The sequence below is a fragment of the Natator depressus genome, chromosome 1 (assembly GCF_965152275.1).
Source record: "Natator depressus isolate rNatDep1 chromosome 1, rNatDep2.hap1, whole genome shotgun sequence".
NCBI classification, from domain to species: domain Eukaryota; kingdom Metazoa; phylum Chordata; order Testudines; family Cheloniidae; genus Natator; species Natator depressus.
The window spans coordinates 226,278,210-226,290,614 of NC_134234.1; the positions used below are offsets into that span (position 1 = coordinate 226,278,210).

A 12,405-nucleotide genomic window follows, 5' to 3' on the forward strand; every position below is an offset into this window, starting at 1 on the left:
ACTTAGGAGGAAACAATGCAGACTTACCACACCTCTGAATGATGGTGGAATTAGGCCACAATAAATAGGAACAAACGAGCTACAAATTAAAGCCTATGGAGAAATGAGATTATATAGGTAAATTAAACAGCAATTTCTCTAGTATTGAAGACTATTGTATAATGACGATACACATGTGTCTCGGTTTAATGTTAAAGTTTATGATAATATTAAAGGGACATCGAAATCTATTTGAAATAAATAAAGTTGACAAACTCACATTTTGAATTAGTTTAAATATATACAGCTGCCCCTCCCCACTCTCCAGAGTACCTATGCCAATTTGTAGTTTTGCAATCACTTTCCTTTTTTTTTTTAAAAAAAAAAAGGTTTCTCTCCTATTGTTCTGTGAAAATTCCACAACACCAGAGGAAATGACTGATTACATAGAGGAAGTGCTGTCAAATGTATAAAGTAAACTAAAAAAAAAAAAAAAAAAACAACAACTGAAATTAGAGGGAGAAAAGTATTATTTTAACAATAGGAGGTGAAAAATTTCCAGACAGAAGTGTTTTGTTTTTTTTAAAGTGTCCCTCTAAATAGGTCTAGATAAAACCCTTGTACCCCAGTATTTATTAAAAGGTGTCTTTACAAACCAGAAGCCAAAAAAATTAACCACTCCATCTCCACAGAGATACTCTGAGTATAATAGGTATAGTATTAGATACAACCACTGCATGCTTGCTCTTTCATTATGGATGAGATAAAGAGCTCAAAATAGTCAGCAGCAGTATTCTTAGTTAGTTCTCAGTCATTTTTGATCATGACATAATTGCCTTTCAGCTTTTATAAATAAAACAGTTTGCACCTTAATTGGATATGCAGTTTTCAAGCAAATGTTCATTCTACAATATTAATCTTTCATAATAGAACATATATGGCATCATTTTTGACGTTTAGTTTCCCCAATAAACATAGCCTCAAGAACACACATCATGACAAACCTGAGGTGACCATTCCATCATTGAGGGGGTTATTCCATGATAATTCAAGGATTAAGCAAAAAGAAATTCCAAGGATCAATCTACACTTGGACTTAAAACTTAGAAAGCTAAATTGTGGCAACTTTTAAAGTTGTCATAATGGTGATCAGGAACACATACCTGAACAATTTCTTCTTTAGAGTTAAAATTGGATACCAACACATTTTTGCCATCTGACACTCTGGTCAGTGAAATACACAGCTTGCCTGCTGACAACTGGTGAGTATTTTCTGGAAGGTTTTTGAATAGTCCATCTCTTATTATCTTAATCACATTAAAAGAAGGATGAAGTGGACCAAGACTTCGCTTTCTGGCTTCTTTGGCTAACCCCAGAACATCTGCACAAGCTTCAGCTGAAAAACAGAATATGTTTCCTTTGAGACTGGAGGCAATTTCTACAGTGGATAAAAGTATTAAGAATATTTCCACAGTGACACGGTCTCAAGCTTCTAGATTTTCTCATGCTTGTTCAGATCACTAAAACAAAAACTCTGTATAAGGTACAGTGATATTACTATTTATGACTCATCTAGTTTAAGTCTAAACTTTCAAGTTGCTAAACTTGTAATTTTGAACACTGCCACTAGATTACTTAAGTATGTTGTTTATTGTAATACAAGATGAAAATTCTTTTTAAAATGTGATTTATATCAAGAGCATACATGCTTCATTATGAAGTCTATTGTAGAGTTTAGGCTCCAGAAGCCTGTCCTTTTACGTAGCAACTAGGAAAACAATAGAGTTTTCCATAAATACACTACTATGGAAAAGACAATGAAAGCTTATAATGTACATGGCACACACATTTTAAAGTGATTATTCAACAACATAAATTAAGATACCAGAAAACCTAGGGATCACCTCAACCAGCTATACTTGTTGAAATACATCTTGCCTTGTCTAACACTATGGTTTTACGGTGTTAGCAGACATTTATTTTACTCAACATATCCTCAGTGACGGAAACTAATTCCAGAGTCTGGACTCCACCACTGAAGGAATTCCTGCCACCAAAAGTTTATTAGCTCAGGCTCCCAAGATCCCAACTGTAACTAGAGCACATGGGATGGGAGGTCCTTTTGTAGCAACTTGCAAAGCCCTAAATCACATATGGTTTTATAAGTAAGTCAGTATCTTGAACAATACCCAGAAACAATTAACTAAGTCAAAACACAAGTGCAACATGCTCCCTGCAATTACCACCACAAAGCTGCATCACACACCAGTTCTGGAATATCACATTTAGTGAGTAGAGGGCTATGTTAACATCTGTGATTCAAGATAACCTCCTTAGATTTATGCAGAAATTACACTTCAAAAACCACAAACACGTCATCTTGTAGAAGAACTTGGACACTGATATTGCATATCATACTATGAACTTCTGAATGTAATTTGAAATTGTCTGCTCTACAATCTTACGTTTTTATTGCTTACAACTAAGGCTAAGATTTTGTCATGAATTTTTTTAGTAGAAGTCACGGACAGGTCACGAGCAATAAACAAAAATTCACGAAGCCCATGACCTGTCTCTGACTTTCACTAAAAATATCCCTGACAAAATGGGGAGGCGAGTCTCCCCCTACCCCACCTGGGCAGCTGCAGGGGTCCCCCCAACCCCCGCCATGGCTGGGTAGCGGCGGGGGGCAGGGGAGAACGGACACCTGAGACCTCCAGCCCCGGGGCAGAAAATGTCATGGAGGTTACGGAATCTGTGACTTCCGGGACATAATCGTAGCCTTACTTATAACCAAGGCTCCGTGTTTGTCACAGAGGTCGCATGAAAGTCACGGATGCAGTGACTTCCTGCAACCTCAGTTGGGGACAGCTGCTTGGGCGGCTTTGGGGACAGCCACACAGGCTGCTGATGGAGCAGCTCTGCAGCCAGCTGCTTGGATGACCCTGCAGCCAGCTGCACCAGCGGCTGCTCTGGCGGCCACGGGGCAGCAGCCGATGGGGCTGGCCACGGGGACTGCCCGAGCAGCAGTCCCGGGGCAGCGGGAGCAGCCACAGCTCAACGGCTCCTGGCAGCGATCCTAGGGTGGCCAGAGAAGTGGCTGGCCCCCTGGTGCCCCTGCCGGCAGCGGCCAGAGCTACCGCTGGCCACCCAGGGCTTCCCCTGCCCTCCCCAGCCGCACCTGGAATGGCAGCAGGACTGTGGGGCTCCCCCCCACAGAGCCCCCCCCTTACAGTACTCCCACCAGTACAAGATTCAATCAAGGGTATTTATGGTATAAGTCATGGACAGGTCACGGGCCGTGATTTTTTATTTTTTCTCGTGACCTGTCCATGACTTTTACTAAAAATACCCACGATTAAGTCAGAGCCTTAGTTTTAACCCATCTCCAGCAAAAGACAACCTGCTGACAATGGTGTTGTTTCCATACACAATCAGAGCACAAAGCAGCAGTACTCATCTTATGACATATCCAAGAGACTGGTACCTGAACTTGTTCTTACACCATCTTAGAACCATTCAGAGATGCATAAACTAAGGACTTGTCTATATTTAGGGAATTTTAAGGGAAATTCCCACCAGTTTTGTTCAGCATCTATATAAGAGAAAAGCCAGTATACAGACCAGTTTGGGAACTACCTCTCTCCAGAAGCTTCATGCCAATGTAGATCTGCTTGACAAACGTTTTACAGAAAGATTCAGTTACTTCCACTCCCTGAATTTTTGCTTTTGTTTATCTCCCCAACTGATAAATTTCACCTCCACAGAAGTTTCAGCCAGTGCACCCAATCATTTATACCACAGCTAAATAAGAATACATTTAGCTGCACCACGAAGATCAAACCATGGCAGGGAAAACTATATTCACAAACACTTAAACCATCCCAACAGTTTCAAAACTGGTCAGAAGTTACTCAGAATAGCAGCCCATTCAGATACACTGTTCTCTTATTTTGGTAAATATTTATTTAAATTCTTATACTGAGTCTTCTGTCTGTACTTTACAATTAGTTTAAGGAGCTTCCCAGTGCTTATCAGGCAGATTTGCTTGTCTTAACAAAAAAAAAAAAAAAAAAATGACAAGTTCACAAATAACAGGTTATTATCCCTAAATTGACATGCTGCAAGGTTATCTGAAAATGTTTTTCAGAACTTATCTATTTAGAAGTGAGTTATGGAACAAAAGTATATAAGGATTGACCTGCTGAAATAAGTGTGTGCAGATCACCCTCAATTCCCAACAAGATTTACTCTTTTACCTAGATGACTCAGCTGATTTATGAAAGTAGCCACTTTTTGCTACACTTCTTGGACCTAATGTGCAGCAGTTTGAAATTTACTTACTCCTGGCTCAATGAAGCCAACCCTGATACTAACAAGTTATTTTGGAAACACTCACTCCTACAGATTAAGTGTTCTTGATTAATCCAATTTCTACTCATCAGTTAATTTATTCTTCTCTCTAGACATAAATCTTGGATATGCTTAGAACTACACGGTTCAGTGGTCTTTTAAACTCAAGATTTTTAGCACAACTGCACTTGCTTCTATATTTGTTTCCAGGAACTGCTTATAGAGGTAAATACTCTTTCAGGTACAAACTAACAAAAAAATTCTAAAATAGAGATTATTCAATTTTGATCACTACAGCATGTCAGCTACACGACAGTAGCAGTCTACGGTTCAGAGACACTCATTTTAAAACACTTTTTCAGAAGTTAGAGCTTCCATCTTTATGTATTTATTCTTAAAAAGGTAAAAATTATGAAGTTGTCTACGCAAGAGGAAAAATCAAATGCTTTTTCATGCTTTAAGGAAGGATATGCTATTTTTTGTTGCATCTACATAGCTCAGTGGCTTAGTTTTCAAATACTACATGCATACAAGTGTGCCCAAACAATTATTCTATCCAGTGTGGAAAGTATATTATGTGTCAAATGGTGTGCTATTTCAGAATTGTAGACTCCAGGCTTCTAAACAAATAAGCAGCCAAGAAATTTTCTAATGTATTGAACAAATTTCACAACCCGGCAAATAAAATAATTCTCAGTTTCATCCATTAAAGACATCAGGATTTCACACTATAATGTAATGAAATATTTGACTGAAGTTTCATATCACAAAGACAATAAAACCACAGTCAATTTAAAGCACATTAATGGCATGCTACTCATCTTGAATAGGTGGGCACACATCTTATTGCATGTGTTCGGAAGTGCTGCAGTTAACAGGGCTTCCTATGTGCACAGGGATCCAACCTAAGCAAACACTATTTTGCAAAAAGAAAAGGAATACTTTTGGCACCTTAGAGACTAACCAATTTATCTGAGCATAAACTTTCATGAGCTACAGCTCACTTCATCGGATGTTTTGCAAGTGTGGCAGCAGACAGAATAAGGCTAAGGTCTGATTTTTTTTTTTTAAGAGGTCTTGAGCATTCAAACCTTCATTGTGAAGTTTGTGGTGTCCAGTACCACTGAAAATGAGGTCCTAAGTGACCTAGCCCACAACAGAAATGGCAGGGAACACAAATCTCCAGACTTTTCAGCCTTGTACTCAAGGGCAGATGTACATTACCCCACACAAACACTTATGTTGAGTATTAAGTAAAGTGGTACTTAACATAATTGTTTAAAGTGACAAGCTATAAGATTCACACTATGTCCACGATGATCAGAAGCAATTAGTGATTTTAAGCAACTCAATTTGTGTGTACTCAATATTAGATATCTTAGTTTTCCTGAAGTCCGATTTACTGAGGTTGAGTCTTTTGCCCTCTTTGAAAATCTGGCCCATTTAAGATATCAATCTGGGATCCAAAATCATTACTCACTTTTGGAAATATTGCCCTAAGTGTAGAGACTCAAATTAATTACCAGTTTGACAGTAATATTATTCTTAGTATTAACTAAACATTGTATGCTGTTGTACAAAAAACAAACAACCCACAACACAAAAAAACAAATAGCTGTCAAAAAAGGTTCCACTTTCAGTGAGAGAAACAATGTCTGAAAATCAAATACTTCTTTGCAAACTAAAAGTTTCTAAACAGACATATAAACTTGGATTTCTGCTCTTACTGGAGTATTCTAAATTCAAAGCATCATTCAATTTTTTGTTTAAATCCTCACACTTCTGAAATTATTTGCTAACATCTTTGGTCTGGGTTTCCTCTCCCACCTTGCCCCTGTAGAGCAGAAATTTGAGCAGGTCAATGATCTGCAGTAACCCTGTCTCTAGTGTCAAGTAATCAGTCATACCACAAGTCACCTGAGGCTCAACTCACCCTTCTTGTCCAATCACAGGGCTGAAAACCAACAGTTTACTAGGGCTGCTATTCATCAATATCAGATAGACATTTTCCCTTCTCCCTGGCTTAACTTCCATAAAGGAAGTTAAACTACCCAACAGAATGCAATTTAACCTAGAAATTTAAATCAATAAAAGTTTACTCAACTCATATATGAAAAGTACACAATACTTAAACATAATTAAGTAGTAAACATTGGGAAATCTATAAATAAATATTTTGCCATTTGCCATTCAGGGAGAAACTAGATAGGAAGGTTCCGAAATGGTGGGCATAAAAGGGACTAATGAGGTAAATCCTCAGTGAAATGCATCTATGTGGTACTACTGATATACAATTGTGAAAGACTTATCTGGAGCACGTCACTGTAGTAAATGTGTGAAATCAAGTATTGCCCATTAACTGTACAATTTTTAAAGACTATTATCATCTCTGATGATATCCCATTATTACACCATTTCTCTTACAAGAAAAAGGACACACAATGCAAAATAAAATAAGCAGAATCACAGAAATATAATTTTCCTCCTGCTTCAAAAAAGTAATAGACACCTGAATATACGTGCTTATAAGAGAAGTGTCGCCTCAACTTAATGACTAATAATTATTAATTGTTCTACAAGGGACTAAAAACCTGTCACCTACTCATGATGACTAACATTTCTAGTCAAATGTAGAACATACTTTTCAAACAGAATAATCAAAAGCATTTGTATACAAGAACTTATATTTTAGTAAATGATCATAGCATATACCATGTTAAAGCTAATGGATTCTGAAACTGGCACTCTATTTCACAGGATAAGCCGGAAATTTGACAGGGGGTTAAAAAAAATGCACAAGTTTCATTTGTATATAAACTACTCCAACAGCCTTTCCTAAAGTCAGCCCATTCTCCGAGACTGCTTTAAGCAGGATGGATTGATTTAAATCAAACAATTTAAATCACCAAGCAGGAAACCTTGATTATTCAAGTCAATTTTAATCTTGTTTTGCATTTGTACTTTTAGTTATTGTTCTAAAGACAGGATGATTCTCATTGGTTGCTAACCATTAAAATGCTGCTTTGCAACTAAATATAGCCTTTACACTAAATTTAGTGCTTCTTTTTGCTATTCAAGAGAATATATATTATTTATTTAAACAATTATATATCTTACCTTACATTTATTCAATTCTTAATTTTTACATATTTTATTATGTTGGAAAATGGCAACTGATGCCTTTCGTATTCACTAGATTTTTTTTTTAAACTTGTGGTTTGTGTGAAGCTATATTTGGATAGAAATTTGAAGTCCATTAAAAATAAACAAAACCAGCATTTACCTTTTTTTTAATTAGTTAAAACTATCTTAAATGCTCTGGACACATAAACAGTATAAAAAGCTTATCAAAGCATGTTTTGAATATAAAACTAATTCACTTATTAATTGGATTGATTGTTTCTAGTTCCCTTCAAGATTTTTAGGAGTAACAAATCTCATCATCTCAGACCTAGCTTTTATTCAGACCTAGCTTTTATTTTATTCATAGAGGAAAACAAGCTTTCCTGCTTTTCAACTCCCATTTGGTTTCTCAACTTTGAATGAGCTAATCGTTGAACTGAAGTCATTAAATAAACTGAAATGAAGAAACTAATCTCTCTGCACCAGCAGAACAGGCTACTGATCTCCAAAAACTGATACAGCACTTCAACAAGCTCTGGTTCCATGCACTTAGACTGTGACTTCCACCATCAGTTCAGTGCCCTGACTTGCTTAAAAATTTCAGCAAACATGTATTGTTTAATATTTTTATTTAAATGATTTAATAGATTCTATTAAGGCCTTAACATAGGCTGTAATTTCAAATTTAACTTTAAATAGGTGTGTTCTTAAAAACAAATCTGTATTTAATTTTAAAAAAAATCCATTTATTTTTTTTTCCCCCAGAAAATTATTGATTGTTATCCACCCTGGTTTTAAGTGTATGTTCAACCTAGAACTGGACAAAAACTAAAAAAACAAAAAACAAAACAAAACATTTCTAATCTCATGCTCCTAATGCTATTTGAGCACTGTGAGTTGACTAAGGCAGAAAAGCATGTTAAAACTAGCCTAAGCTCTGATCTTAACTCTCTAAACCCTACCCCAAGAATGGAGAAGCTTTAGAGAAAGCACGTTATAGCTAACTGAAACCTTTACATAGAGTCAGTCAAAGAGAATTAAAGGGAGAAGAGAGAGAATCACCTCTACCTAAGACAAAAGGAGCAGATGAGAATTTATTCAAACTCTCAATATTCCTACTTTGTTTGACAGATAGGTGGGTGGGTGGGAGAAAGATGGAATGAACAGAACTAGAGTTTCAGCTACCTCCTTCTCTTCCTACAGTATTCAGTTTTTCTATGTTTTTATTATTATTTTGGGGTTAAGGAATAAGACCCTTTGGCCTAGATACTATTCTCCCTGAAGTCACTAGGATTATCTTGTCATTGAAGCCAATGACAACTATAAGATTAATCCACAAGAAGGAACAAGAGTGTAACTCAGGGGTTCTCAAACTGGGGGTCAGGACCCCTGAGGGGATCACAAGGTTATTACATGGGGGGTCACGAGCTGTCAGCCTCCACCCCAAACCCAGCTTTTCCTCCAGCATTTATAATGGTGTTAAATATATAAAAACGTGTTTTTAATTTATATCGGGGCAAGGGGTCGCACTCAGAAGCTTGTTATGTGGAAGGGGTCACCAGTACAAAAGTTTGAGAACCACTGGTGTAACTCTTAGGAGACATGCATGAAAGTCATATACACACAAAAAAACCTCTCTTTTTTTGGTACCAGCCACTGCAGTATTTAGGTGCTACTCACAGCACATCTCATTGTGTCACAATATATTTAGCAATTGAAAATACCCAACTGCAGAATGGTGTATATAGAGTAGCTGATGAGCACATTCCCTGAGGTTTTGACAAGTATCTTATTTCAGCGAGGGATAGCAGGTTTGTATAATTTTTGGTGGAGCCCAGAATGGGTCTAAGTCCCGCCCACCCCCCACACCTGCTTAAGGCTTTGGGAGGGAGTTTGGGTGCTGTCTCGGCGCTGGGGTGCAGGAGGGGTTGCAGGCTCTGTGAGGGAGTTTGGGTGCTGGAGGGGAGGGGGTCGGGTTCTTGGAGGGAGTTTGGGTGCAGGATCTGGGCTGGGGCAGCTGTGCGGGAGGGGTTGAGGTGCTTATGTCAGGCATCTCCCAAAAGCGACCTGCACACTCCTCTTGCGGCGGCTCCTAGACTGGGGGGACAGGGTCTCAGTTCACTGCTGCCCGTAGGCACCGCCCCCGCAGCTCCCATTGGCCGCAGTTCCAATAGCAGAGTCAGTGCTTGGGGTAGGGGCAGCGCATGGAGACACACACCCCCCAGGGGCCGCAGGGACACGCCGGCTGATTCCAAAAGTGGCATGCCGCGTGGAGCTAGGGCAGGAGAGAAGCTGCTTTAGCCCTGCAGGTAGTGGAGGTGGGGGCCCCTGGGCCCTTTTAAATCGCCCAGGGGCGACAGGCGGGGCTGGGAGATGTTCCAGGGGAGGCGCGCGGGGGCACCAGGCAGGGCCAGGGAGAGAGATCTGGCCCCGAACATTTGTGGAGCCTGGCCCCCCATGCTCTGAATATTGCTGGAGCACAGGCACTGCGGGGCCATACAACTCGCCGCCCCTGATTTCAGCTGACTTTTTCCTCTCTGCACCATACATGGACTCAAACCTTTTAAATTCCTCTAACCCCTAAAGAGAAGAAGAAAAAAGGATTAGAAGACTTTAAAATCATTGCAGGTCTCATTCATTCAAGAAGGAGAGTCCTCTCCTTTAGGATTAATTTTAAAGCACATTTTTAGAAGTTTCTCCTACTGGAGATATACATGTGTATTATACACACACACACACACACACACACACTTAGGAGATAACTACACGGGAAAATTTACCAGCATAATTGCACTGATATATATATACACACACACACATCTAGTTATACTAGTATGACTCAACATACAGATGCTTTTATGCTGGAATAAGAGTATCTTACACTGCTTCCAAAGTGACAAACTGTAAAAATGCCACTCTTACTCCAGAACAAGTACTGTCCCATAAGGGTGTAATTTATAACGTCGTAAGTTAAAAAAAAAAAAAATTAAAAAGGGACAAATGGCTGAAAACTTAAAAACTGAATGGTAACAGACCACAAACCCCAGTAACAATTAAACATGGTGATATTCTAAACAAAAAGAAAAGGAGTACTTGTGGCACCTTAGAGACTAACCAATTTATTTGAGCATAAGCTTTTTTTTTTTTGTTGCATCCGATGAAGTGAGCTGTAGCTCACAAAAGCTCATGCTCAAATAAATTGGTTAGTCTCTAAGGTGCCACAAGTACTCCTTTTCTTTTTGCGAATACAGACTAACACGGCTATTACTCTGACACCTGTCATTCTAAACAAAAACTCTCAACCATGCTTGTAGCGGTTTCCATCGCTTCATACCGACTCTACACACATCAGCTTCAGAGTGATATTTGGGGTTATTGTGCATGGGTTGCATTAAACTGGGAGATCTGTGCAGATTTGTGAAGACTGAATAGGGATGTGTGTTGCAGTGAGGGTGTGTACGTGTTTGTGGTTATTGTGTCTTGTATAGCATGGGTGGCTGTGCTTTGATTTGTGTCTGGAGCATTCTGCTGGGAGATTTGTGTTTATTTGTACCGCTGGCAGTTGGATCCAGTAATCATCATCTGTGCAGTCTCCCTCCTACAACCAGTGAAATTTTTGGATGCAAGTGCTGCGGAGTAAAGGTGGTGATTGGCCGATTGGTCTAGGACTCCCAGCGTAACACAGATATAAGCTTTGCCGAAGCTGCCGGGGTGTCATTCGTAACCACAGAAGGGCGGAGGACTTTCTGACCGTGGACCCCAGGCCGTGGACCCCCAGCGATGGCTGAACCAGGCGACATTCAGAACAAGAGCAGCGGCAGCGCGGGTCGCTCTTTCCATCCCTTCCGACTGATGCCACAGCCCAACTTCAGAGCAACCCTCCTGCTGCCGCTGGAGGCTTGAGCCACAGAGCAGGATGCCGGGGAGTTGTCCCTGCGCCGACAGGGCCTTACCCACGTACATCATCTACCCCAGATGGGCCACTTCTGCTGAAACAATTTGCTGACCAGCAGAATGTGGCACCAGAGTTTCCCCCGTCCCGTCCCCCCCTCGCCTTTGGACCCGATATGGTGGTTCTGTCAGTGACACAAACAGACTCAGCTCAGACCTTCCCGCCTGCCCCGAAACACCTGGGACCCCCCCACCCCACCCCACCCCGGGATACAGACCCCCCTCCCCACCCTACCCCGGTCCCTCCACACACGGACCCCGCTCCCCTCACGGTCCCCCCCCCGCCGAGTCCCGGATGTAGAGCACCGCCTCCGTCCTCAGACCCCGCGCCCGCCGCCCCCGACCTCCATCCCCTCCCCCCCACATCCCGGGGCCGCCGTCCCGGGGAGGGTGAGGGGCGCGGGGACGCACCCAGAGAGCCGCCTCCGACCAGTACGGCGCCGGCGAGGGCCCCGGCAGAGGCGCCGAAGATCTTGCGGGCGTCGCGGACGAGGTGCGGGGCGCGCTCCTGCAGGCAGGTGGCCGCCCCGATGTGGTAGACGCCCAGGAAGCCGCAGCCGGCGAAGGAGACGCTCCAGCCGCGCTCGCGGTCAAACATCCCGGCGCGCGAGGAAACGGGGGGGGGGGGAAGAGAGGGAGGAAGGGGGCGACCCAGCCTCCCGGGTCACAATGAGGGGCCGCTTCCGTGGCCGCAGCGCGGCGGATGACGCGACAGAAACGCTGAAGCCGGCCGGTTACTTAAAGGGCCCTGGCGACAGCCGCGGGGAGCGGCCGGGATGGCACCAGGAGCCCCAGCCAATCAGCGGGGATATGCAAATACCCGAACGCCCCCGCAATCCTTCGGCGGTAACAGCAAGGGCCGGAGCACAGGCGCTCACTGTCCTGCGCTGCCCCCGCTGGGCTCTGGGGCGGGGCGGGGCGAGGGGACGGCGGCGCCGTGACCCTGTGCGCGGTCCGCTGGCTCCCCAGCGTCCCGTCAGCTGTCGGCCTCGTGCGGGC

General features: G+C 42.0%; 1 protein-coding gene across 3 annotated transcripts in view; it reads right to left on the bottom strand.

The window, feature by feature from the left end:
* The window catches only part of LOC141975958 (patatin-like phospholipase domain-containing protein 2), a 42,017-nt gene extending 30,001 nt beyond the window's left edge, over positions 1-12,016 (bottom strand). For all 3 annotated transcript variants that reach the window (XM_074936690.1, XM_074936683.1, XM_074936698.1), the window contains exons 1-3: positions 11,818-12,016; positions 1,143-1,375; positions 28-93 (exon numbers count right to left, since the gene is read on the bottom strand). In XM_074936690.1, the coding sequence (XP_074792791.1) occupies positions 28-93; positions 1,143-1,375; positions 11,818-12,004 (486 nt within the window). In that variant the 5' untranslated portion in view covers positions 12,005-12,016. The remainder of the gene's footprint in view (positions 1-27; positions 94-1,142; positions 1,376-11,817) is intronic.
* Between the last annotated feature and the right edge of the window lie 389 nt (positions 12,017-12,405).